Source organism: Acomys minous (assembly GCF_964271855.1).
Source record: "Acomys minous genome assembly, chromosome: 2".
Taxonomy (NCBI): Eukaryota; Metazoa; Chordata; class Mammalia; order Rodentia; family Muridae; genus Acomys; species Acomys minous.
In genome coordinates, this window is record NC_140484.1 from 13,560,089 (window position 1) to 13,585,361 (window position 25,273).

The window sequence follows — 25,273 nt, forward strand, 5'->3', positions numbered from 1 at the left end:
GTGGCTTATACTGACTGCCTCAGAACAGCACCCAGTAGGTGCACAGCAAATGGCTGGGGTGGGGTGGGGTATGGCTCACAGATCATGAGCCTGCTGTTCTAAATGTCCTTGAATACCACTAACAAAAGTTGTGTGCCAGCTGACTTCCCACACACATAGACTCCTTCCCCCAACCGGCTGACCCTTATATGTCTGCTTGACTGTTGTGGGGACGGTTGACTCCTTCTCCCTCTTCTCCCAGCAGCTGCCCACTTGGCTCTTAGACTTAGGAAATGGTGGTGTCCCCACTGTGTTAGAATGATTCTTCTGTCTTTAACTTTCCACCTTGGGGTGCAACTATGGAGGCCTCTATAGTGAGCAGCCCCAATAGCTCAAACTAGTGCTATGTGAACCCTGAGTGCCACCTCCTGGGGGAGGCCTGAAGCATCATCAATAGCTGCCTGCAGAGCCAGCTGCCATCCAGCTGCCACCCAGCTGGCAGTAAAGGCCACAGGCACCTGGGGAGCCAGTGGGCACCAGTCCTTGGCCTTGGTGCTGCTCTGAGTAGTTGGATTTGCTCACTGATCATTTCTGCTTTAGGGGTTCCAGCTGCCAAAGCCACCGGAGCCCCCTTCTGTGGAGGTAGAATACTACACCATTGCCGAATTCCAATCGTGCATTTCCGATGGGATCAGCTTTCGCGGGGGACAGAAGGCAGAGGTGAGCCTCCTTCTGGCCAAAGACCTGTGTTTTGTATTTTATAATGTGTCTGTCTTCTTGGCAAGGTCCCTGAGGGCCAGGCCAGGGCAGGGAGCAGAAATGAGCCTCCCAGCCATGACAACTTGCCTGGTCAGGGCCACAACCAGGGCTAAAGCCCAGGACTTGGGTTTCTGCCCTTCACTTGCTTGGAGTGCTTGCCCCGTAGTGGCATGTCCCGAAACATAGGCAGAGCTAAGCCTGAAGAGGCTCAAAATGAAGTGTTGATGAGGGCATGTGAATTCCCAGGCAGGAACAGTTTGCTCCATCGGGAATATTTTACTTGAAAGGACATGGCATGCACGCACACATGCACACACGTGCACACACATGGAGATCGGAGGGCAGTACTGTGTACTGACCCATGAAGTCTCTTATCCTGATGAAATTTTGTTGATATTTTCGTGTGGCCTGGGAGGAGATTCTGCGGGAGCATCTGGTCTGTGTGGTATCTGCCTGTTCATCTGAGAGGCCCTTTTGAGGAATATTTGGCATGGGTGGAGGACAGGGCCAATAGAACACTGGTTCTTTAGACATATAACCCTTTACAGGTTGGGTTTTTTTTTTTTAGGGCTAAGAACAATGTGATAGATTAGAGGGAAGTAATGGAGGTCTGTAGAGGAAACCTACTCTCTATCAGGTTATTGGCACAGACTTAGGGGGCCAGGAAACCAGGCGAGTGAGCGGGAGCCTCTCAACCAGGACCGGGGTTTGAATCCAGCCTGCCACCGACTGCCATGGGTCTTGGGCCACTTATTCAAGGGCTCAGGTTTGCAGTGTCTATAAAACAGTCTGGGACATCACAGGCACCCAGAGACCCCTGCAACTCACTGGCCTGCCCTTCCTCCCCCCAGGTCATTGACAAGAACTCAGGCGGCTGGTGGTACGTGCAGATCGGAGAGAAGGAGGGCTGGGCCCCCGCCTCGTACATCGACAAGCGAAAGAAGCCCAACCTGAGCCGCAGAACCAGCACCCTGACCCGGCCCAAGGTGCCGCCCCCCGCGCCCCCCAACAAAGCTAAGGAGGCAGAGGAGAATCCCACGGCTGCCTGTGAGGGCCAGGACTCCCCACTGAAGTTCACGTATGAGGAACCCGAGTACGACATCCCTGCCTTTGGCTTTGACTCAGAGCCCGAGCTGAGTGAGGAGGCCACAGAGGACAGGCGGCCTGCCCAGCCCCGCAGGGTCTCGCCTGCCTCCTCCCTGCAGCGGGCCCGCTTCAAGGTGGGCGAGTCTTCTGAGGATGTGGCCCTGGAAGAGGAGACGATCTATGAGAACGAGGCCTTCAGGCCACACACAGAGGACACCCTGTCCACCAGATGCTCCTCTGGGGATAGCGACTCCCCCGGCAGCTCCTCACTGTCTCTTGCCGTGAAAAACTCCCCCAAGTCAGGGTCTCCCAAATCATCGTCCCTCCTAAAGCTGAAGGCAGAGAAGAACGCCCAGGCAGAGCTGGGGAAAAACCAGTCCAACGTCTCCTTCTCCTCCTCCATCACCATCAGCACCACCTGCTCCTCCTCCTCCTCCTCTTCCTCCTTGTCCAAGAACAGTGGTGACCTGAAGCCACGCTCTGCCTCAGACGCAGGTGTCCGTGGCACCCCCAAGGTCGGGACCAAGAAAGATGCCGATGTGAAGGCTGGGCTGGCCTCCTGCGGCCGAGCCAAGCCATCAGTCCGACCAAAGCCAGTCCTGAACCGAGCTGAGTCTCAAAGCCAGGAGAAGATGGACATTAGCTCCTTACGGCGCCAGCTGAGGCCCACTGGCCAGCTCAGGGGGGGCCTCAAGGGCTCTAGGAGTGAGGACTCAGAGCTGCCCCCCCAGACAGCCTCTGAGGGGTCCAGGAGAGGCTCTGCAGATACCATCCCGCTCCCTGCCACCACTCCCCCATGCGTTCCCAAGAAGGAATGGGAAGGGCGAGGCACCACCTATGTGACGTGCAGCGCCTATCAGAAGGTCCAGGACTCCGAGATCAGCTTCCCTGCAGGCGCTGAGGTGCAGGTGCTGGAAAAGGTGGAGAGCGGCTGGTGGTACGTGAGGTTTGGGGAGCTGGAAGGCTGGGCTCCTTCCCACTACTTGGTGCCCGAAGAGAACCAGCAGCCTGACACCGCTGGCAAGGAGCCAGACACAGTAAAGGGCACGCAGAATGAGGGCAAGTCAGATAGCCTGGAAAAGATCGAGAAGCGGGTGCAAGCACTGAACACTGTGAACCAAAGCAAGAGGGCCACGCCACCGATCCCTTCTAAGCCTCCTGGGGGCTTTGGCAAGACCTCGGGCACCGCAGCAGTGAAGATGAGGAACGGTGTGCGCCAGGTGGCAGTCAGGCCTCAGTCTGTGTTTGTGTCTCCCCCACCCAAGGACAACAACCTGTCCTGTGCCCTGCGGAGGAACGAGTCGCTGACGGCCACCGACAACCTCAGGGGTGTCCGCAGGAACTCCTCCTTCAGCACTGCGCGGGCGGCAGCCACTGAGGCCAAGGGCCGCCTGGCAGAGCGCGCTGCCAGCCAGGGCTCAGAATCACCCCTGCTGCCTGCCCAGCGCAACGGCATCCCCGTCTCCCCAGTGCGCCCGAAGCCCATTGAGAAGTCTCAGTTCATCCACAATAACCTCAAAGACGTGTACATCTCTATCGCAGACTACGAGGGCGATGAGGAGACAGCCGGCTTCCAGGAGGGGGTGTCCATGGAGGTGCTGGAGAGGAACCCCAATGGCTGGTGGTACTGCCAGATCCTGGACGAGGTGAAGCCTTTCAAGGGCTGGGTCCCCTCCAACTACCTAGAAAAGAAGAACTAACAGAGCTCGGAGTCCTTCCAGCCTCAGTGTGCTGCTCTGGCTGTCACGGGATGAGTGGTGGCATGTAGACAGGGGGAGGGACAAAACGGGAGGGGGAGGGGGGTGACACCATTGAACCCTGCAGAACATGTGACACGCCCCCCCCAGTACACCCTCCAGCTGGAAGGGAGGATGTGATGGGTGTGCACACGTAGTAGGAGAAAGGGAAGAGCAGGGTTATCCTGGACCCAGGACCCCCGCACGCACACTGATGGCTTTGCCGATGGACCATTTATTTAGTACAGGCCGTGTGGGAAAGCCCAATTGTGCCTTTGCTGCAGATCTGGAAAAGATGTCGTGAGGTGCGTCCAGGGTCCTGCCCCTGCTCAAGCCACTTCGGCGGCTGGCTTCACCTCTGGAAGTCACCCTTGTGTTGTCTTAATGATGTGTTTGAGATTATGTTGGCTTCTAGTCTACCGCCGACCACTGGTGGGGGTGCTCTGGAAGACCACCAGCTCTGGGGTTTGGCAGTGGCTCCTGAGAGCTCAGCCCTTTCTGGAGCCAGGCCACAGCCTATGTTTGGTAGTTAAAGAGTTCCAGTGCCAACAAGGACTGCCTCCTCTGCTGTGCTGGCCTGGCCTTGGAAAGAGCCTGCCCTCCTCAGGGCACATGGAGGACACAGTGTGGGAGCTGACCTAGAGGATGCCAGGCTCCTCATACTCTAGAGATTGCTTGAGGATTTCTGAGTAGGCAGCTCCTTTAGCATCTTTGGGAAAGGGTTATTGGTTTGGAGGTTACATATCATGCGTTTGGTTTGGGGTTTATTTTAGAAGTTGTTTGCTCCCCCCCCCCCCGAGCGGCTCGGCCTCACATAGCAGAGGGAGTAGTGGTGGGTGGGGTTTTCTGTTGAATTCCATGGAGGGATGTTTTATTTGGATTTTGGTTTAACGGTTTTGTTTTTTTTTTTTGCTTTCCCATAAGCCAAGTTATTTGTTTAGGTTTCCACTGTGTGCACAGTGCCCGAGCATGGCACCTCACCAGGGAATTTGGGACGGGGTAAGGCCAGATCCTCGGCTCCCTGAAACAACGTGTTCAGGTTCCTGCCCCGAGAAGGAGAGGGGCATTGTTAGAAGCCAGGCTGCTGGGTGACTATTCTGCCTGCTTCTGCCCACTTTCTCCAACCTGGGCAGGGCCCAAAGAAAGCCTTACTGTAGAAAAGTAAGTCACCACCAACCCTGGGCAGAAGGGACTCTGGCTGGGTCAGCCTGGAGCAGACGCCGCCCACTGTGCCCCTTAGCCTGCTGGCAATGCTACGAGTGCCCAAGAAGACGGAGGACAGAGAAGAAAAGGCATGGAGTGTGCTGCCGTCTCCTGTCTGCTTTGGGGTGTGATTCGATAGATGACATTTTCCCAGGGGATCCTCCGGAGGGAAGCCCGAGGACTCCCCTTTGTGCTGGGAGCAGATTCCACACGTGCCTTGATTTGGGACAGATCCTGCCTCACAGCCTGTGGCTGAGCTGCCAGCATCTCCCCTGACCAAGGGCCGCTGGTCCCAACAGACACGGGAGGACGGACGAGTTCCCCTCACCTCTCCTCCCAGGCAGGTCTGCCTTCAGCTTCCAACCCAAACCTCCTGGAGCCCCAAGCCCACGTCCCTCCTACACGCGGATACAGACCCGCTAGCCTCCTCTGTCAAAAGCCCGCGGTGACATTGCTCTCTGTTTTCATCTTCTGTGTTCATGAGTTTGTTTTAAATTGAGATTAGTTATTATCTTCTGCTGGACAGTATTAAATAGAGCAGGACGTTGAGTTAATCTGCTAGATTGCAGTACTAACGGTAGTGGGTTAGTGTCTTCATGATATTATTTGTACTTATTTGAGCAATAATGATAAAGAAGTGGTTCATTATTTCTTAATTAGTGCACTTTAATTAAGGTGAAATGGAAAGAAACTCGGAGAGCAAAGTGCATTACTTAAAGATGCAGTATATACTCTTCTCATTTTAAACAGCACATATTTATTAAAAGAAGAAAAAGTAATTTATGACTATTTAAAATAAAATTTAAAAGTAGAGTGACTGTCAGGTGAAAGGACCTTCCACATAGCTGTCTGCCAGGGGGACGGCCCACAGCCTCACTCCTCAGATGTCGGCATTGAGCCAGCTCGCGATGACTAGTGTGCCCGACAGGCACAGAGCATCTCAGTTGGACTGGACCACCGGGATCCCCAGAACCTGCCTTTCCAGCCTGCCCTGCCCTCTGCACCCCAAAGACCCTCTCCCAGTTCCCAGTGTCCTAAAATCATAGGTCGTCAAAAGCGGGACTGGAAGGGACCCTAGAGGTCACTCGGTCCCATCCTTTGTTGTCACATCAACCCAAAGACAAGAAATGGATTTCCCCAAATTGCCCAGCTAACAGGCAGGTCCCCCACCCCTCACTGCGTTAATACTGTTTCCTCTCCCACCCCTTTAGTTTATTGTGTGGTCACTGTGTTTACATTGTAACATCCAGCCCCAGGGATGGCTGGGCGTTGCTCAGGCGTCTGGGGAAAGTGGGGAATGTTGCCACCTAGTGTCAGTACGTAGACTTGGACACCGAATAGTGAAAGCCAAGGTCCCTCACCAGCAACCCATCAGGGCACAGCACAAACCCCGCAAGCCCAAAGAATACTTGAAACAAGAAGGGTGCATGCTAGGCCTTCCCAGATGTGGCCAAGGGATGCCAGCCCTTGTGTCCCTGGAGCCAATGAGCTGCTTTGTGATATTGGACTGACTGTGGCAGCAGCGGAGGAGGAAAGGGCCCAGGGCTCTGACCCATCTGGAGGAAAACCAGATCGGACTAAAAGGGAAAAAAAAAAAAAAGTGGAATCTCAGCATTGTCCAAACCTAGTTTTCCATTAGTTCTGATTGAAAATGTGAACGACATTGTATTGCTGTATACTGCAACTTTAATCATAATGAGCCCTTCTGAGGTCATTATTGAGGTTTATATAATGCCCGAACATGCATCATTTGGTGCTTTTGTCTTTCTTTCAGTTTAAAGACCCCTTTCTTCTTATTACGGGAGTGGAGGGAAAGTCTTCAAACCTTATCCTTCCTTGTCACTAGCAGGCCTGGCTACACTGCCTGGCTCCTCTGTGTTCTCACGGGGCAGCAGAAGGGAGCTGGCGGGTGTGGGTGGGTGGGTGTGTGGGTGGGTGTGTGGGTGTGTGCTGGGGGGCACATTTCTGTCTGCAAGGCCTCAAATCTCCCCCCACCCAAGCCTGGCCCCAAGGTCTTTCCTCTCTTTCTCACTCCTAAATGGACGAAGGCATTATATAGAATCATTGTAGTCACTTTGAATGTTAGAGCGGCATATTTTACTGGCGTTTATATCCATGGCTTTCCTCAGCAAAGGCACATTACTACTTTTATCAGCTAAGGAGAAAAAAAAGACAAGGGAATTTCAGCCGAACATTATTTTCATATGGCTAGTACTTGCAGAGTACATGTAGAGCTATTTAAGTTGTGGTGTTCTGTCCTTAGGAGGGGGGACCAGGTGAAATCGCCCCAACTCTCCTTAGGCTTGACTAATACAAAATTTCCTTAAGGTTACTTACTTCCCCTGTTCCTTCCAAATACTTTGCATTCTCAATGGAAAAATGAAAATCTGAGACAGGAAAAAGTGCAATACTACCAAAAGGGATGTGGGACAGAGTGGAGAGAGACCCTGCTGAGTCTGTCTGCTGCTGGGAGGAGTCAGCACTGGGGAGCACATGGGTGGGGTCATGGTTTTGATCTCTAGGCAGGCCACCCCCATGCCCCAGCACGAAGAAAGCATAGCCAGCAGAGGACAGCCCATTAGTGTGGTCCACCTGGAAGGAGATCTGGGTCAGTGGCATGGTGCTCTTGACCTCCTGGGTCCCTGTCCACTCGGTTTTTATTCCCATTGTTTCGTAGCCAGCTGCTCAAGAGAGACCCGTCCTAGAAGTGATTTCCCAGCAGCCCTCTCGCCCCAGCCTCCTGATGTGTGGGCTATGATGCTTTGGATGTGTGAATGAGTCTTTCTAAAACTATGGAACCTCAGTTCAGCTTATGGACAGGGAATCCTGGCCATCCACCAACACATTTGGAGGGTAGGTGCTTTAACCCCTCCGTACCCAGTAAGATCCAATTCCTCCAGGCCTGTAGTCGGCCTGGGGCTGAGTCGCAGCTGCCCGCTTGTTCATCTCAGTGACTTGGGCAAAAGGCATGAGCCCTGGCCATGGCAGGTACACACCAGCCTCCTTTCACATGCAGCAAGGGAAGTGGCAGGATAAGATGGCTTCCTGGGGCCGAGGAGCAAGTTCCAGGACTCAGCTCCGCAGGATAGCAAGCAAAGCCTTGCTGGCATATCCCTTTTATATAGTACTGTAGGCCTGCTGCTCCGGCCCACCTTGTGTGAATTTCTATACAGATAGGGAGAGGGACCAGGCCCTCCTGGGGCTTCCCTTGGAATAGATATGCTGCATAGCTGATGAGGTAGAATCCCCATGCAGCTCTCTGGAAAGACAGCAGTCCACGTCACCAACCAATTAATATTCCCTCGCTTTTTTGAGGGCTGAGAAAGCGTGTGTGTGTGCATGTGTGTGATGGTTAGTAATCTCCATGTGCATGGAAATTACATGAGAGTGTGTGTGTGTGTGTGTGTGAGAGAGAGAGAGAGAGAGAGAGAGAGAGAGAGAGAGAGAGAGAGAGAGAGACTGACTGATGGTAATTTCCCACTTGAACTAAATAGCACGGGGTTAGAGAAAATTAATACTGGGCAGGCGGTCTCCATTGAACTAGTCCTTGTCATTGGGCAGGTCCCAAGGGACTGGCAGCTTCTAGCAGTAAGTATGTGTGTCATTCACACGATTCTGGCTGGAGAGTGCAATGTGTCTTTTTGTTTTTGTAATTATTTTATTATTTAGTTGGAAACTTCACACTGGCATTAACAGAGCTAACAGAAGCAGCCCAGGCCATCATGCCAGGCACCAACATGAAGATGTGGGAGAGGTAACGTTGAGTATGGAAAGTGCTGAGGTGATTAAATTAGGGCACCCACCTGCATCCTACATACACTTGGTTTGTTTCTGAGGGAGAGGCAGGCTGGACCGGCTGAGAAATGAAGCACCTGTGGGTGTCCACACAGCCTTGTCTCCCATGTCTTCTGCAAGCCTTACGAGTGCTTCCTGAGAGTGTGTGGAAGGCTCCTCGGGACCTTCGGAGCTTTCTGGCTAAGTCCCGTTTGGTGCCGTCTTAAGTCCCTGTGTTTGCCAAGCTCAATGCTGAGAGCCAGTGATAGGACAAGGTCAGTGACCTTAGCTCTGCTTTTAACTACTGTTTTGTTCTGTGCCTCCAGGCCACAAAGTGGGCACATTGGTGCTTGTAGGCTGAATGGAAGGGTCTTTCCAAAGCCTTGATCCCAACCTGGCTGCAAGGAATTGGCATGAGACACCCCGCCCTTCTTCCCCTATCCTGTCTAAATCTCAGGAGACCTTAACAGTCAGTAGCCCCTCCCCCCATTGCAATCATAGGACTTGGTGGCCTTAGAGTGAGGTCACCCCTGCTGAAGGTCCCTGCCTTACTCCCAGTCTCATGCTGGACAATGGGCTGTGTCTTTGGAAGTGTGTTAGTTAGTGCAAAACGGGTGTATCTAGCATGTTGGGAAGCTAGTGGGAGGCATGTTGTTGGCAAGGCGAGTACGCATGTTTGGAACTACCGGGGCTTACCGTCCCTGCACCGGGCGGAGGCTTCCAGGGATGTCTTTTAGGCAGAGAAGGTGTAGGAAGGCTGAAAGAGAGAGTTTGGAGTTGTACTGTGTTTAGAGCAGGAAGAAGTGAGTTCTTGGTGTTTGAAAAGGACAGGTTTTTACAGGGAGTAGTTTTGTTACTCACCAGCCAGGAGTCCAGCCAGAGACAACTCACCCACTGGGCCACAGCTGGATCCAGTTATCACGGATCATCCTAAGGAAGAGGTGCTGCAAACCATAAGCCCGGCTGGGTTTAGAGGCCCTTTCCCAGAAACCCAGTAGTTTTTGCCCAGTGCATTTTGTCTAGTACAGAGCTAGCCTGTCAAACTGTAGAAATCAGAGACCACTGACCATAACAGGCAACACAGTAGGGACCCAATATCCCCACACCAGAACTCAAGAGCCCAGGCTTGTCCAGGAGGCAGGTGACCTCATCTGTCCTGGTGACTCAGGACATGTATTCCCAAGGCTCTACCGGAACCTATGGGTCTACCTGCTGGGTCGGCCTCCCGCAGTCAGTCAGACCAGGTGAGGCGCACCAACATCCCCGCGTGTACTTTTTGTCTTCTAGGGGTGTCTACTGAGACACATGGCTTTTGAGCATATTTCAAAGGGTACACAGTTAACATTCTTAGATTTGCAACTTGTCCCCTGCAACAGAGGACATGGGTGCCCCTACCGGTTACTGAGAGCTGTGGGAGGTGAGTTCCAGGGCAGATGTGGATGGCCTCTCCTGCAGTGTGGGCATGTGGACTGTGTGGTGAGGAGGAGCAGGTAGATGTCACTTGGACTCCTGAATCACAGGGCCTTAGTGTCCACTCATAGCCAGCTTAATGGGGCCAGCAGGAGCCCCTCCCCCAGCCCCTTCCCTCCCCGCCTCAGCAGAGAAACTGACACAGGACTTTGGATGCAGTAGGGGTCCATACAAGTGCTGACACATCTCCAGGATCCTCGGTGGTGCTAAGCGATCTCCATGTTTCTCATAATTCTAACAACGGATTGTTTCTATAAGTCTCATCACAAACACGCAGTGTCGCTGAGGGAGGGACCCTGCCCCCTTGACCTGCCACTCTCCGGGTGTCCTTTATTAAAAAAAAAAAAATGATGGGACTCTGGTCAGAAATGATCTGTCTTGGCATGCTTCTATACTTTAAATTTTGGGTTGTTTTGTTTCATATTTTGTTTACGTTTACAGGCATCTTGTATTTCCCTAAAAACTAAATAAAGTTTTTGGCCTTTTTAACCGAACAGAATCAGGTGATTCTTTCCAGCCTCCGAAGACCCATTCAGTTGACTAGCAAAGTCCCACCAGCCCAAATATCAGCCTACTCAAGAGGATGGGGTGGAGGGCGGTGGAGGGGTCAGTTCCCACAGCTCCTCTGGGCCCTCCCCATGTGCAGATGGTTGTCTGGAAATAGCCAAAGCCAGACTGTTGGTCCTTACTTCCCGGCTCTAGTAAGCAAGAAAAACTGGACCTGAGGCTGGTTCAAAGGCAGGTTAAGATTAGGTGGCCAAAGCCTCCTCCCAGGAAAGGGTGTGGGCAGCCATCGCATGTGTCTCTGAGGCCTGGCCCAGCCATATGTGCACAGTTCTAACATTGTTTAGACCTCGGGCCCAATCTACCTACCTGTTCCCAGCTACAGGGTTGACCTGTCATCCCCCTGTTTGTCTCTAGATGGCGATACTCACCCCACAGGATCTCCAGCACATGACTGTGGTTTCCCTTGGTAACTTACCCTCCCTGACCCTGCTACCCAAACTCAGAGTCATGAGGCCAGCAGGAGGGCAGCAGCTTCGCAACCTAAAAGGCTTGTCTGGTATTATGGACCCCACTGTCCGAGCCCCATGCCATGCTCCAGAGCCTGACTCCTAGGCTTCCTTGTCACACAGGTCCTTTGGGCCTTAGGGGTCTAGAGTTAGCAGAGAAAGGAGTGGGGCAGTTTCTGATAACCCCTAACCACTCAGTTGTGCTCACACACTGGTCCCCCTCCCAACCTCCAGACGCACAGCACAGCCCTCAGGCTGGTAGGAAATCATCTTTATTCACAAACACAGTGACCCAGTTCACAAAGGAGGCAGTGCTACCTCTGTATTAGCAGGATGGATGATGGCTTCTTTTCCACCTCCAGCCAGATGGCTCTACACTGGGACTTCTCTCACTCTAGGCTGAGCTCCCAACTAGCTGGGGCGACTTACCAGCTCCAGCCTGCTCCCACAGAAGGGTGTCTACCAGGGCTAGTGACTGAAGAGGTGAGACCAAGGGTGGCACAGATTCCCCAGGTCCCTGCAAAGCCAGTGCAGGCAAAGGCCCACCATGAGATCCCATTCTCAACGCCTCCCAGGTCCATCCCCCGCTGAGAGACCCCTGAGAAGAACTCCCAGAAACTACATGGAAAGGGCTCCACTTCCGAAGCACTTTACACAGGAGAAGCTGGGGTTTGGGGCCGGGGGTGACCACTGGCCAGTGTCCAGGACACAGCCCCAGGTCCTGCCTGTCAAGGCAGAAACCCACCTCTGAGGGTATAAAGCCAGGCATCAGAAAGGCTGGGAGAGTCTAGGCTAAGATGCCACAGTAACCCAGAACAGGTAGGAGGGCTACAGGGGCCACAGCACAAGGCGACAGGCCAAGAGGCTGGCCTTCAGGATCCAGCCTCCCTTTTCTAACAAGAGTCTCCATTCTGGTCTCGGCCCATAAGTCAATAATCTTGCCCAACCTTCTTGAACTTTCCATGTCTTTATAGAGGTGGACTCCTAGAGTATAGGTGCCCTTGAAGCAACCATACTAACAAAGTTCCCACCCAAGGAGTAAGGACACCCAAGGGTGGATGTGAGTGGTCCCCCCACCCAAGAGAGCCTCATCTACCTCTTGGGAAACCTCCAGCCTGGACTTCTACCTCATGGTTAACAGAACTGCCCATGAGCCTCGTCGGGGCCTGGGGGGCAGATTCTGAGTGGCTATTCTCTGCTGCCCCTTACCAGGCAACCCCCCGAGAGTATCATTTTAGGGGCCCCCAGGTTAGAGTTAACCCATAAACAAAACTCATAAACCAAATAAATAAATAAATTAAAATTAAGGATAAGAGCTGTCCATAGGCCAGGGAACCCCCACCCCACTGAGGGTCCCTGTCCCTCCTGGGCATGTGATGGCAGGATCAGCCCAGGCCTAATCTGACACCGAGATGAGGCCGAAAGTGTGTGGCTGTGGACCTGCTCTCCTGAGACCCTGACAACAGAAAGGCCCGCCTCAGCCTATACCAAAGGGCACCCTGGACAACGGCACCAGCGAGATGATTGGTGCAAGTTATGGCAAGGAGAGGTGCTGGACATGGCAGGCTGGCACACGGTCAGGGACCTAGGCCCTGGAGTCTGCAGCCTGTCTGTTTACCCACTCTGGGTAAGGAGAAAGAGACACGGCATGCAGTTTGCAGCTGCTCGGGGTGGGAGGAGTCCAATGGCCTCCTCCTCAGCTGCCCAAGGGGGAAGCTAGCTACCTGTTCACGAACTCCCTCCAAGGTGCCACACAGGCTACGGAGCCTAGCGATCTGCCCAGATCATGAGGCATGGCAACAAGCTGAGACTACTTCAGCCCCTCAGCTTGCAGAAACCTGGGTAAAGAGGAGGGAGGGTGTGGGGTAGCCGCCTCGCCTCTCCTCCATTCCTCCTGTACTACCTGTGCCCCACCTCCCTGCCTCAGAACCTCTCAGCCCAAACCTTCAGGGACCTTGGTTTCCCATGTTTAATGGAAAAAGGGGGGAAAAGTCTGCAACGTGTAGAAGGGAGGGACCCTGTTGGCTTCGCTCTCGGCTGGTGTTGGGCTGAAGTCTGCACCGGTGGGCGTGCAAGTGGGGCTCTGTGGTGGGCTAGGAGCTGCGGTAGGTCTTGATAATGTCCTTGATGGGGCGACGGCAGATGGGGCAGCAGGCGTGCAGGGCCTTCTTGAGGCGCAGGCCACAGGAGTAGCAGAGGCACATGTGGCCACACGTGTAGATGACTGTGTCCACTGCGTGCTCATAGCAAATGGTGCACTCATCGCTCCACTGGCCCATACCTGGGGTCACTGGTGACTCAGGCAGGCTCACTGGTGAGTTGGGGGCTGTCCCTGGGAGCAAAAGCACTCATCAAAATGAGATGTGACCCAGCCCAGCACAGGAGAAAAGCTCACTCTTCTTCCACTTATGGAAAGCCAACTGTTGGCACTGACAACCCACCTTCCTGCCCAAGGAAGAAGCTGACCTCGGGCAGCCAGGCTCTGACCACACAACCCCAGACCAGGGCCAGAGTGGCAGTAAGGGAAAAGGAGGAAAAAGGGAAAAAGGATTTCCCAAGTCTTTTGAGGAGGAACCATCCTGCACTAGCCTTTAATCCCCTATGTGTACTTTTAAGAAGTCTCCTGGAGCACCTTTAATCCCATCACTTGGGAGGCAGAGTCAGGCAGAGCTCTGTGAGTTCGAGACCAGCCTCGTCTACAGAGTGAGTTCCAGGACAGCCAGGGATCAGATGCCCTCTTTCTGGGCTCCATTGGTACTTAGAGCTCACATAGCCACAAACCCCAACACACACACACATACACACACACACACACACACACTTTAAAATAAATATTTTTAAAAAGCCACAGCTTCAACATCTGGAGAGATTTGTCAACATTTAAGAGGCTTGCTGCTCTTCCAGGGGACCCAAGTTCAGTTTCCTACACCCACATCAGTTAGCTCACAGCTGAAGGATCCAACATACCCTCTAGCATCAACAGGCTCTCCACACACTCATGCATGTACACACACACTCAAAATTTAAAAATAATTAAAAATCACCTTTTTAAAGAGCCAAGAACCCCTGGTGAGAGCTGTCAGCCCTGGCCCTAACAAAGGCTACGCCAGGCCTTCTCTGCAGAGTATGTGAGGAGAAGCAATGACCCAACCACAGCGCTTTGGTACTCACCGCCAGCAGAGCCAGCCAGAGGCCCAGAACTGCAGGTGCTGAGCAGGGGGTCAGAAAGGCGGCTCCCCAGGGCAGTGGGTGAGGTTGGAGTGGAGGCAGGTGAGCAGGGGAGAGACGGGCCACACCGGTCAGCCATGATGGTGGAGCCTGAGAAAGGGGGATGGGCCACACTGCCATTAGCCTCATGGAGAATGCTTCGGCCCCTGCCCCCTGAGAGGGCTCCCACACCTGCCTATAGGACAGCCCCCCCGGCTCAGGGAGGACCCCATAGGCTGGCTCAGCCCCGACCCTTGCTCTGTCCTCACCTATAGACCTGGAGGTAGCACTGCGTTCTGCATCACCCACAACCTCCAAACCCACTCCTGCCACTTTGGTAGCCCCCTCCCACCTCCTGGGTACCTTCAGAGAAGACAGTCCCTGCCTCTTACGCGGCCTCCTGTCAGTCCTGCCCTCTCTACCACAGTGCCTAGAAACTACCCACCATCTCTACGCTGGCACCCTGGTCCCGCCATTTTGTTCCTGCCACATCTCCCTTCTCTTCTCCCTCCCTCTGCCCTGACTTCCTTCTTTAAGGCCTTCCCTCCCGGAAGTTCATGTCGTGCACGTACGAGACTAGGACAGAGCCTTGGCCCTCGAAGAGATGACTGCTCGGGAACCCTGCTGAGGTTGTCCTCAAACCTCAGTCTCCAGGTAACTATGCCCCCCCCCAAACTCCACCACTAGTCATGGTCACTGACTAGCCATACCCAGCCACACACCCTGAAGTACTGTGTCTTCTTGGCCCGAGGGTCCATCCGTGTTTCTCTAGCAGACCCTGAGCTCTCGGAAACGCGAGCCTATTTACTTTCTTAGCCTGTGCACTGCCTAGTGGTTTTCTGCAACCCTGACCCAGTTGTCTTTACTGAAAGTAGTTTTGTTCTACCGTGACCACAAAGAGAGCCGTGGGTTTCGTATGTGTGGATAAAGGAAATATCCCTCATGGACCAGCTTATGGGGGACTTCTACAATGTATCGGGGACAATGAAGCTTCGTGTGCCACTGCAGCTGAGGAGTCTTTCCTTTAGAGACTGTCAGGTTCCCCAGCATCACTTTGCTGCCTGAGAGACATGCCCAATTCTCCAAGCAGCTCCAAAGCTATTAATAGACACAGGGTTCTGGGTGGCATTTCCTGACAACCACCTTGGCCCACTTACCACTTGGGACAGGAAGAGTCTTGTGTTGTGTTTTGTTTTAAGTCCCCTTTGCTCCAGTCTCATAAACCTCTCTGGGTGGCAGAAGCCTTACTGGAAAGCCACTTGGCTATTCTTAGGTGATGCTGATGCAAGAGCCAGAGTACCTTGTGCCTGCAATTTCCCTTCTCTGAGAAGCAGTGAGCAGAGCCAGTTACCTCTCTCCTCAGCTCAGGGTGTGAGTGTGTGTGTGTGTGTGTGCACGCGCACGCATGTGTGTATATGTGTGTGTGTGTGCGTGTGTGCCTTCCCATCCAATTTCGTTTCATTCCACCCAAAATTCTTACCCTAGACTGATTCACCTTCCCTCCTGTTTGATTTCGCGTCATCTAACCTAATTTCATCTCCTTCCTTCCTGAATTATCTTTCTTGGTGTTCTGGCCTCCTTTCTTCTCCGTAGCTTTTCTATTTTCTTCTTACCATCCCCTCATCTGGTCTCTACAAGCTAGAAGTCTGCACTGGTTTTTTTTGTTGTTGTTGTTTTCTTGTTTTTTTTTGTTTTTGTTTTTTGTTTGTTTGTTTGGTTGGTTGGTTGGTTTTTTTCGAGACAGGGTTTTTCTATGTAGCCTTGGCCATCCTGGACTCACTTTGTAGACCAGGCTGGCCTCGAACTCACAGCGATCCGCCTGCCTCTGCCTCCCGAGTGCTGGGATTAATGGTGTGCGCCACCACACCCGGCTTACACTTTTTTTTTAAATCTCATTTCACAAGCTCTCCATACGTCCAGTCTCAACAGCACCACAGACACAGACACAAGGACTGCGCTATACAGCCCCTCACAGAGGCTGAGCTCAGAAAGCAGCCGGGGCTTGCTCATCTGCTTACACTGCCGACGCTACCAAGCCTCCTGGGTTGAGCCATGAGGCTGAGAGGCCCAGGGCTCTCCAACCTTAACTGCAGATACTTACTGTAAATATATATATATATATATCAGCTGGGCATGGTGGTGCAACCACTTGAAACCCAACACTCAGGAGGCAGAGCTGGATCTCGTCAGTTCAAGGCCAGCCTGGTCTACATAGTGAGTTCCAGGACAGCCAGGCTATGCAGACAAAGTCACAGCTCAAAAAACACCAAAAACAAAATAAAACCAAAAGCAACCAGGACAAAATCGGACATTCAGAATCTATCTCCGTGCTGCAGAATTAGTATCTCTGGGGCCAGGATTCAAAGATCTGCATTCTCTAGTGAGCTTAGTGAGAGAAGGCCAGCCCAGCAAGGTAAACCCACTGGAAGGGCTGGCTTCCCATGCTGAGTACAAAAAAGGAGAACGGAGCTGACTGCTGGCACCTGTCTCTGGACAGCAGACGGATGCTGTGTGGCCAGCCCTCACATTCCTGCCATCCCTCCCTCCCTCTGATGGACCGCTCCCTCATACCAAGCATTTTCCTTCCCATCAGGTGCTGGGGAGACTGATGCTACAGCGCAATCCAGGGATCGTGGCTTAACACAAGTCCACACCCTCCAGTCCTTTCAAACTGCCTTTTCCCAGAAGAAAGGTCTGGAACACTGCAGTCTCCTGCCCAGGGATTCCCCTACTCAGATGCAGGTATTGCCCAAGAAGACACCAATGTCATGTTTGGGAGTTTGGTTTTGGTTGTTGCTGTCTTTCTGCTTTTGAGGCAGAGCTTGCTATGCAGCCCTGGCTGAGCCTAGAACCTGCAGTGATCCTCCTGCCTCTGTTTCGTAAATGCTGGGACTCCAGGTGAGCACCACCACAATCAGCCAGCCTGATTCGCACTAAGACCGGAAACAGCTGCGAGGAAACCAAGTCGCAGAGTTCACTGCTGGTGGAAACTCCCTTGGCCCCATTTTCACACAACCTCTGAGGTGTATGGCTCAGGCCAGTTTGTGTGCCTGTTGGGATGTGAGTTGATGGGGTCTCTTCCCCAGCTATCGCTGGACCACATGCTTCCTCCCTGCCCAGAATTCACCTATGGTGACTGCCTAGCAAGGCCACCATGAACTGGGGGAATGACACCCGGCACTCACCGAGGATGCGGACCTGCGTGATGGCGCCGTGCAGGCTGAAGAGCATCCAGAGGGGCTGCGAGATGTCCACGCACAGCTGCATGCCTGCCGGTGTGCCGTTGTGACTTAGGTGCAGCTCTCCGTCGGCATTGACTACCAGGCCCAGGATGTCGCCGCTGTGCAGAGGCCCGGGCACACGGCACACCGCCCAGAACTCCTTGCGGTCCACTAGGGCCTCCGGACTGAAGGGCAGGTCGGCCGGCCGCAGCGTGCCAGGGTCACACGTGGTGACCCCGAAGGACAGCGCGCCCGCGCGCGCCCCGCCCGAGCGCGTGACCTTGATGAAGATGGTCTCTGCCACGTGCACCGGCCGGCTGGTGAAGACGAGCGCGCGCTCGTCGCGCCCGTGCTCCAGGCGCGCCACGGTCTGCTCGTCCAGGATGCGGACGTGCGCGCCGGCGCGCAGCGCGTGGAAACGCAGGTCGCCGTCGAGCTGTGGCGGCAGCGCGCGGCTGTGTTGCGAGTTGAGCGAGTTCTGCGGGATCGGGCAGCCGGCGGGCGGTGCGCCATCGTCGCCGTCGGCTCCGGGCAGGTTGAGGTCGCACAGGCTCACGGACAAGCGCGCCTCGTCCGCCTCGCACCGCAGCGACGGCCGCCGCAGGGCGGTGAAGGAGCGCGGCCGTAGGCAGTCGGGCAGCACCAGCTCGCTGTCTGCGGCGGGAAGGGCGAAAGACAGGGCGACCGTCACCGTCCCACAGAGGTCGCGTAGCATGTGTCACGGACACTAAAGATGCTACGGCTCAGGCGCAAAGTCGGGAAGCGAAGGGGGCACAGGGATCTACCCTTTAAACAAAGGCATGCGGCTGGAAGACAGGAATTTGAAGGGCATCTAATTGTTTCTACGTGCTTCCCGGCTGGCAAGTGGTTTCTCCTTACTGTTTCCAGTAACCCCGCAGAACTTGTAGCATATTGATTCATAAAACATATTAGGAGGGTTGCTTTATTTTTCTGAGAAAAGAGTCTTTTGTCCCAGGCTAGCCTTGAACTCAGAGTGTGCCACAGTGCCCACTAAGACTTACAGTCTTAAAAAGAATTTTATTGTTAGCAGTCCCTCCACAGAAGAAAAAGGTTTCTTAAATTCTAACCCGTAGGACTTTCCTACTTTATGCTTAACTAGAAAGGAGTAGCTCCCCATGTGTATGCACACAGGTATGTGAGTGCACACATGTACACATGCATGAGGTCAGAGATCAACCTTAGTGTTTCTCAAGCACCATCCACTTTTGGTTTTGTTTGGTTTTTTGGAACTGGCCAAGTAGACTGGGCTGGCTAGCTAGAGAGCTCCAGGGGATTCCCTCTGTCTCAGCATCCCTAGCGGTGAGGTTATAAATACACCGCTACATCCCACCTTTAAAAGACAGCAAACTTGCCGATGTGACGCCTGCCTTTAATCCCAGAGGCAGGTGGGTCTCTGAGTTCAAAGCCAGCCTGGTTTACAAGGGGAGTTCCAGGGCAGCCAGGACTACACAGAGAAATCCTGTCTTGAAACACACACACACATACACACCAACAACAAACGCAGAGTGGCATTCAGACAAACAATATGCATTTGTCACAGGCACCATTGACACTGTAACACTCTAGGAAACCAGTCTCTGCATAAACTCTGGCATCAAAAGCCAATACTTACCTTTAGTGGTTATCATTGCCACATAAAGACATCAAGGAAGAAGGAAGTTAAGTAAATCCAAGAAACAGAGCCTTTGAGAGCAGCTCCGGTGAGCTTGACGGCTACCTCACTAATCCAGACAAGGGATACAAACTGAGTTTTGAAGAAGATACACTCCAGCAGAAAGGAAAACACAGCTCTGTTTGCCCACCACCCAGAGAAAAAGCATTCCCCATATTTGGGCTGTGGCATGACAGACTCTTTTGAATGTATTTTTTTTTTTGTTTCGGTCAATGCAAAGATTTGGGTTCTACTATATAAACACCAATGATGTTTAACCTTTCATGGGTAAACACTATTTTGAAAATGTGGTGACTTTGACCCATCTCCTGAGAACACTGTCACTAAAGTCTGTGGGTAACGTCTGGGCATACATGAAGTACATTAAGCTCTTCCATGGGCATGAGCTTCAGGCTCAAATTCCGGCTGCACACATTTTCTTTTGCACAACCACTGTTTGTGTTTGCTGTTGTTTTGTTTTTGTTTTTGTTTTACTTACTGTGTCCTGAACACCTCTTCATGCCAACAGCTGTTTCCAGCCGTTTTTCTTTTAATGGGTATGCTATGTCCTGCTCTACATACCTGTAACTTACAGAGACAGTAATGACATGTGCATGACTCCTGCGTGTTATCCCTGAAGCAGCCCATGGGTGGCGTCCCACTATGGATGCAGCTCAGGAGTCTTGGGTGACAGTCACCAAGCAAGTAGATTCGATATCGGAGCAAGGTCTGCCCATCCCCCAAGGCCAAGCTCATTTCTGATAAGCCCCTTCTGCAGAGTTGGTGTCCCCAAATCAGACTGGCACCACCATAAACCACACCATGACCTATGCCTTCCCAGGACCCTCCCTGAGCCTAAGTGGCCGGGGTGTCCATGTCCTCCAGCAAAGCCTAGGAGCCCAGGCCAGCAGGAAGAGCAGAGGCCACAATCGGCCACCCCTGAAGGGGTGTTCTGTCCCCCTCCCTGCCCATGACAGAAGCGGTGTTATCTAGATTTGGGAAGGTTAGGTGCTGCCCCTTGTCTGAGTCTCAGGCTGCTCCAAAAGCCTCCTGGGGCCTGACTGGTTGGGCTTTCCCAGCAATGCATTGGCGAGGAGGAGGGAGCCGACCGGAAAACTCAATTATTCCAGGGAATTGACTCTGACAACGATGGCCATGGCTTGGAGGCTGGGGACGGTGCAGAGGCAGAGGGGAGGGGAATTGTGTGGACAGGAAGGAATTTGAGGCCAATGGAAGGAGACAATGGGGGGGGCGAGTGGCAGGCGGATAGACCCTGGAGAGCCAGTTTCTGCTCCCCGGCCCTTTGGGAATTCCAGTACTGGGCCCTGGGGACTCTAGGGGGTTGGGAGAAAGGGAGAGGACTCAGTTGTTCAGAGATGCGCACCCATGGCTGTGGGAAAGATCTCGTGGGCTATCTAGGCTACCCTGTACTCTCGGGACAGTGTGCTCAGGGTCCTGGAGCTGGGCGAGCTGGGGGGGGAACTGGTTCATAGTCGCACAAGCCCAATCTGCGGGCATGACTTACAGAAGTAGCTTAGTAAGCAAGGATGGACATCGACCTCTGAGGGGTTGGTTCTCTCTCAAACTGAACTCTTCCTCTGCGCGTGTAACACGCCACACCTCTGGAACTCTGAGCCCGTGTGGAAGACGCCGCTCCCTCCATACTGAAGACTGCGGACACGCCTTCCCCATCCCTCCTCCAGATGTGCTCTGAGAAGCTCAAGGCGCAGTGACCACCACGTCCAAGGATAAGTACATTGTACTTCAGATAACCCAGCCAACTCAAGGGTACTTTGGGCATCGGTCGGTTGGCTTTTGTAACCAAATCCATATAACGGGGTAAGCAATAGGCTGACAGGAACACAGCGGAGTGGAGTGAATTTGAAGCCATCAGCCTGGGTTCAAATCTTGACTTTGCCATTTCCTAATGAGTTACATGAACTTGGACAAGCGGCTTAACCTCCTGGGCCTTTCTTCTTCAGCTGTGAGAGATGTATCTGGTTTATATAAAGCCTGTATTTCAGGGCTCACCTTGGAAGGATGCTGCAGAGATATGATGAAATACGGCCCACTGGGCACCTGCTAAAGTACCTGGCACACTTGACCATATGTCAATACGAGCCACTGCTTCCATGTCACCATGGGCTCTACGGCACTCCAGGCCAGGTGTTAACTGTTCAACCTGGTACTTCGCTGGGAGCCTTTATGTTAAGCAACTTTCCTGAATCACGTGATGGTGTACCTAGGGAACGGAGGCAGATGCCTGCCTTGACAAGCTCTGGCAAGCCAGGGCAGGCAGAGCCCCAGTTGCCCAGATAACTTTGGGTATTAGCATTTGGGGGCGGGGCCAGTGGTAAAGTGCCTTGCACGCACAAGGCTCTGGGTTCAACCTCCAGCCCCGCGAGCCCACACAGACAGATGGTTCAAGCTGTCTGTAGACGCACAAGTCACAGCGGGCGCCCAGGAAATACTCTCTGAATTAGATTATTGACTAAAAATCCAGGAGAAGCAAGCAGCTAAAGTGCGGAGGTTAAAGAAGTAACAATGAGAGTGTGGATGGAGGGAGGAAGGCTGACTAGGAAGCCTACTTTGAGAAATGTTGCTGAGCTGGGAGCTGAGGCCCAGGGGCAGCTGGAAGCCCTAGACCCAGCCTAAGGACGGCGGCTCCCCTTCCTCTCCAGCACTCAGCAGGAGCAGCTGCGGGCAGCCAGCAGGCTCCAAATAATTGTCCTAGCAGCAGGTCAGCTGTGCGAGGCCCTGAAATAGCTGCAACTTGAGCCACAGAGAGCACCCACCGCATGGCAGACGCAAAGGGCCTCTGAGTGAGCTGACATGGGGATGGGTAACCACTGTGTCCAGCCCCCACATCCAGGAGAATGCCTTGGCACTCTCCCAGCACACAGGTAATCTGGAACCACAGGCCATGGGTTGGCCCCACATTTGGAAGCAACAAGTTATGTAACCAGTGCTGGAAACATGCTGCCCGCTCAGGAGGAGTTAGTAGTGGAGGCAGAGGAGGCACCAGGAGCTGCTCAGCCACTGTGCTTTGCGTCCCTCTGGTGCCTGCCAATTCTGGTGCCTGGCAATGGTTCTGGTCCAGAGCAGAAGTAACCAGGCCCTGCCAGGGCAAGGCTGTTACTGTTCTCATGTACTGACCCACAGGCAGGAGACAAGCCAGGACCTGGGTCCTGGCAATCAGCAGACAGCTAGCTAGTTTAGGCCTGGAGACAGGAAGAACCCAAATTAGACTCAGTTACAAGAAGAAATGAGGAGGTAGGTGGGGGCCACTCTTTTGCCCCTGCTAGCTTCTTACTCATCCTTGCCTAGAACGCCCCTGGGGACAGGAAGGCCAATACCTCAAAAAGCTTCCTAGCCCCTATCTCTGTATAACTCTTAAAAAAACAAAACAAAACAAAAAACTTTCTTTGGGTGGGGTGCATGGCTCAGTCCGTAGGGTGCTTGCCTTAGAATGCACAAATAAGCCGGGCGTGGTGGCCCACGCCTTTAATCCCAGCACTCGGGAGGCAGAGGCAGGTGGATCACTGTAGGTTCAAGGCCAGCCTGGTCTACAAAGAGAGTCCAGGACAGCCAAGGCCACACAGAGAAACCCTGTCTTGAAAAACAGAGAGAGGGAGAGCGAGAGCCCATACAAGCGACCGGATTTGATAGTCAACACCTAACAAGCCAGGCACAGTGGTGCACACCAGTAAACCCAGAACTCCAGAGGTGGAGAGGGGGGGGGGGTGTCATCCATCCTAAGCTACATAATGAATCTGAAGTCAGCCTGGGCTACATGAAAGCCCATCCTGAGAACGAAAAGCTTTCCTGGTTTGGATCTTGGGTGGTAGACCATGCCTCAGAGGCCCCCTTTGAGTCTTCTTCTTTGGGACAAATGTTGCCCTGAGAATAAAGCTCTCCAGCTCACCCTCCGTTTTGGAGAGAGTCAGGGAAGGCCTTCCCTCAGCCGCAGGACAGACAGCCTGTGAAGGGCACGTAGGCTATATAATATTGCTGGCCTGCTGAGCCAGGCCATGGGTAAGACTGGCTAGTTATAAGGGCTAAGGGCCAGCTCTCACTCAGAGGCCACCCAGCCACACAGGGTGACCAAGGCAGGGTCTTGGCCCTGCCATAGGTGCCTCTTTTGAAGCTGGGCCACCACCAGCCCAGACTCGTGTTTGTTTGTAGTCTCACATCCGCAGCACTGGGTAATCTTTAACCACGAGGCCGCAGCAGCCAGCCCCTGTTTGGAAGGTGCTGCCAGCACATTGACTGTCTCCATAAATATCACCCTTTTGCGTTGCCTCTGCCCCAGGCCGGGGAAGGAGCCATGGAGGCGGTACACAGCCCAGATGGACACCAAGGGTTTCTCAACCCTCTGGGCAGTGCTCTGAAAACCACACTGCCCTCCTCCACCCTCTCCCTTTGAACTCAGCTATGGGCAGCTCATATTTCTGAGGCCACTGAGGGAAGGCGTTGACTGTTCCAGAATTACTCAAAGACAGACTCCTTGGTGGAGCCAGAGACTCCCAAAGTCACTTGATGTAGTGGTTCTCAGACTTTGATTGTTTCGTTTGTGTGTTTGTTAGTTTATTGACTTCGGTTTTGTATACTTAGTTTTGTTTTTTGTTTTGGGGGGTTTTGTTTGGTTTTTCGAGACAAGGTTTCTCTGTTACACAGAGCTCTGGCTGTCCTGGACTCTTTATAGACCAGGCTGCCTTCGAACTCCCAGAGATCCGCCCAGAGATGGAGTGCTGGGATTAAAGGCGTGTGCCACCACAGCCTGCTCTGTTCTTAAGTTTTTTGAGGCAGAGTTTTGTATCCCAGGCTGGCCTGGAAATCACAGTGATCCTTCTACCTCAGCCTTCCGGTGCTAGGGTGACTGGCGTTAACCACCACACCTCAAGTGTTCGTTTTGTACGGGGTATCTTTGTTCCACTACCACCAGACACTTGAAGTCTGACAGGTGAGCATCATGACCCTAACCCTCACCATGCCTCTGCACCTCGCTACCTCAGAGATGTCCTGGGGAGCCCCAGGGCTCCAAGGAACTCTGCCAAAGAAGCACAGGTCGTATCCCAGGAAACCCAGATTGCAAGGTTTTCCTTCATGCTACAAGACTGGCACGGAGTTTTCTATTTGGTGATGGCAAATATGGCAAATTGGGTCTTTTTTTTTTAACCTAAGGATAGACGACTCCTTACATTATGCACACTTTCTTGTCTCTGAGAGACTCTGCAGATACCTGCGAGCTAAGTAGGCCATGTATAGTATGCCCAACTAATCCGGAGGCCAAGGCAAGAGATGCTGGGAGTTGCCCACAGCTCACAAGCAGCTTGTGAAATGAGGGCCTGGTCCCCAGTTCTAGAGTTACCCAGCTCCTCCCTTCCCTTGGGTCCCACTATGACCTTCTCATCCCCATATGCCTAACCAAGGCCCCCTAGAACTCCATCTGGAGCCAATGAGACGCTAGGTGGAAGTGTGGCATTGCCTTTTCTGTAGGTGACAGGTAGTCCAGTCCAGTTTGGTGATCCTGGGGACATGATCGCATGCTGCCCAGGCTAGTCTGCTCTGGGACAGGAGAGCCTAGATGAATCCTTGAGAACCTGTGAAGAACACAGACAGTAAGAGCTGCCCATATGCCGGGCATGGTGGTACACACCTTTAATCCCAGCACTCGGGAGGCAGAGGCAGGTGGATCATTGTAAGTTCAAGGCCAGCCTGGTCTACAAAGGGAGTCCAGGACAGCCAAGGCTACACAAAGAAACCCTGTCTTGAAAAACAAAAACAAAAGCAAAAAATAAAACAAACAAACAAAAAACTGCCCTCTCTGCTGAATCAGATACCCTGGGACCCCGTTACCTCTTTCTCAGACCAACACTGCTGGAGCTCCACTGCCCAACATGAGTGGACCACCCTTGCTGCCTAGAGCTCTCATACCCCCTGTTCCAGACACAACAGGTCCTCAGTGACCACCTGCAGGAGGACATCCAGACTCAAGAGGGAGCACAGATGGACTCACAGCTTGAGAAGCTGGACAGGAATGCAGCCTGGGCCCCTGGGCCCCCCTCTCAGGAAAACACGTACAAGAACACCTTTCCCCAACCACGGAGGATGCATGCCACCGCAGAGTGCAGGACAGTACACCATGCTAAC

General features: G+C 53.2%; 2 protein-coding genes across 10 annotated transcripts in view; one reads left to right on the plus strand and one right to left on the minus strand.

Moving 5' to 3' along the window:
- SH3PXD2A (SH3 and PX domains 2A) overlaps nucleotides 1-10,496 on the plus strand; it is a 204,076-nt gene extending 193,580 nt beyond the window's left edge. For all 8 annotated transcript variants that reach the window (XM_084763099.1, XM_084763097.1, XM_084763098.1 and 5 more), the window contains 2 exons: nucleotides 580-699; nucleotides 1,590-10,496. In XM_084763099.1, coding sequence (XP_084619225.1) covers nucleotides 580-699; nucleotides 1,590-3,524 — 2,055 coding nt within the window. In that variant the 3' untranslated portion in view covers nucleotides 3,525-10,496. The remainder of the gene's footprint in view (nucleotides 1-579; nucleotides 700-1,589) is intronic.
- Nucleotides 10,497-11,276: 780 nt separating this feature from the next.
- Nucleotides 11,277-25,273, minus strand: part of NEURL1 (neuralized E3 ubiquitin protein ligase 1) — a 79,817-nt gene continuing 65,820 nt past the window's right edge. For both annotated transcript variants that reach the window (XM_084763249.1, XM_084763250.1), the window contains exons 4-6: nucleotides 17,413-18,102; nucleotides 14,192-14,338; nucleotides 11,277-13,352 (exon numbers count right to left, since the gene is read on the minus strand). In XM_084763249.1, coding sequence (XP_084619375.1) covers nucleotides 13,114-13,352; nucleotides 14,192-14,338; nucleotides 17,413-18,102 — 1,076 coding nt within the window. In that variant the 3' untranslated portion in view covers nucleotides 11,277-13,113. The remainder of the gene's footprint in view (nucleotides 13,353-14,191; nucleotides 14,339-17,412; nucleotides 18,103-25,273) is intronic.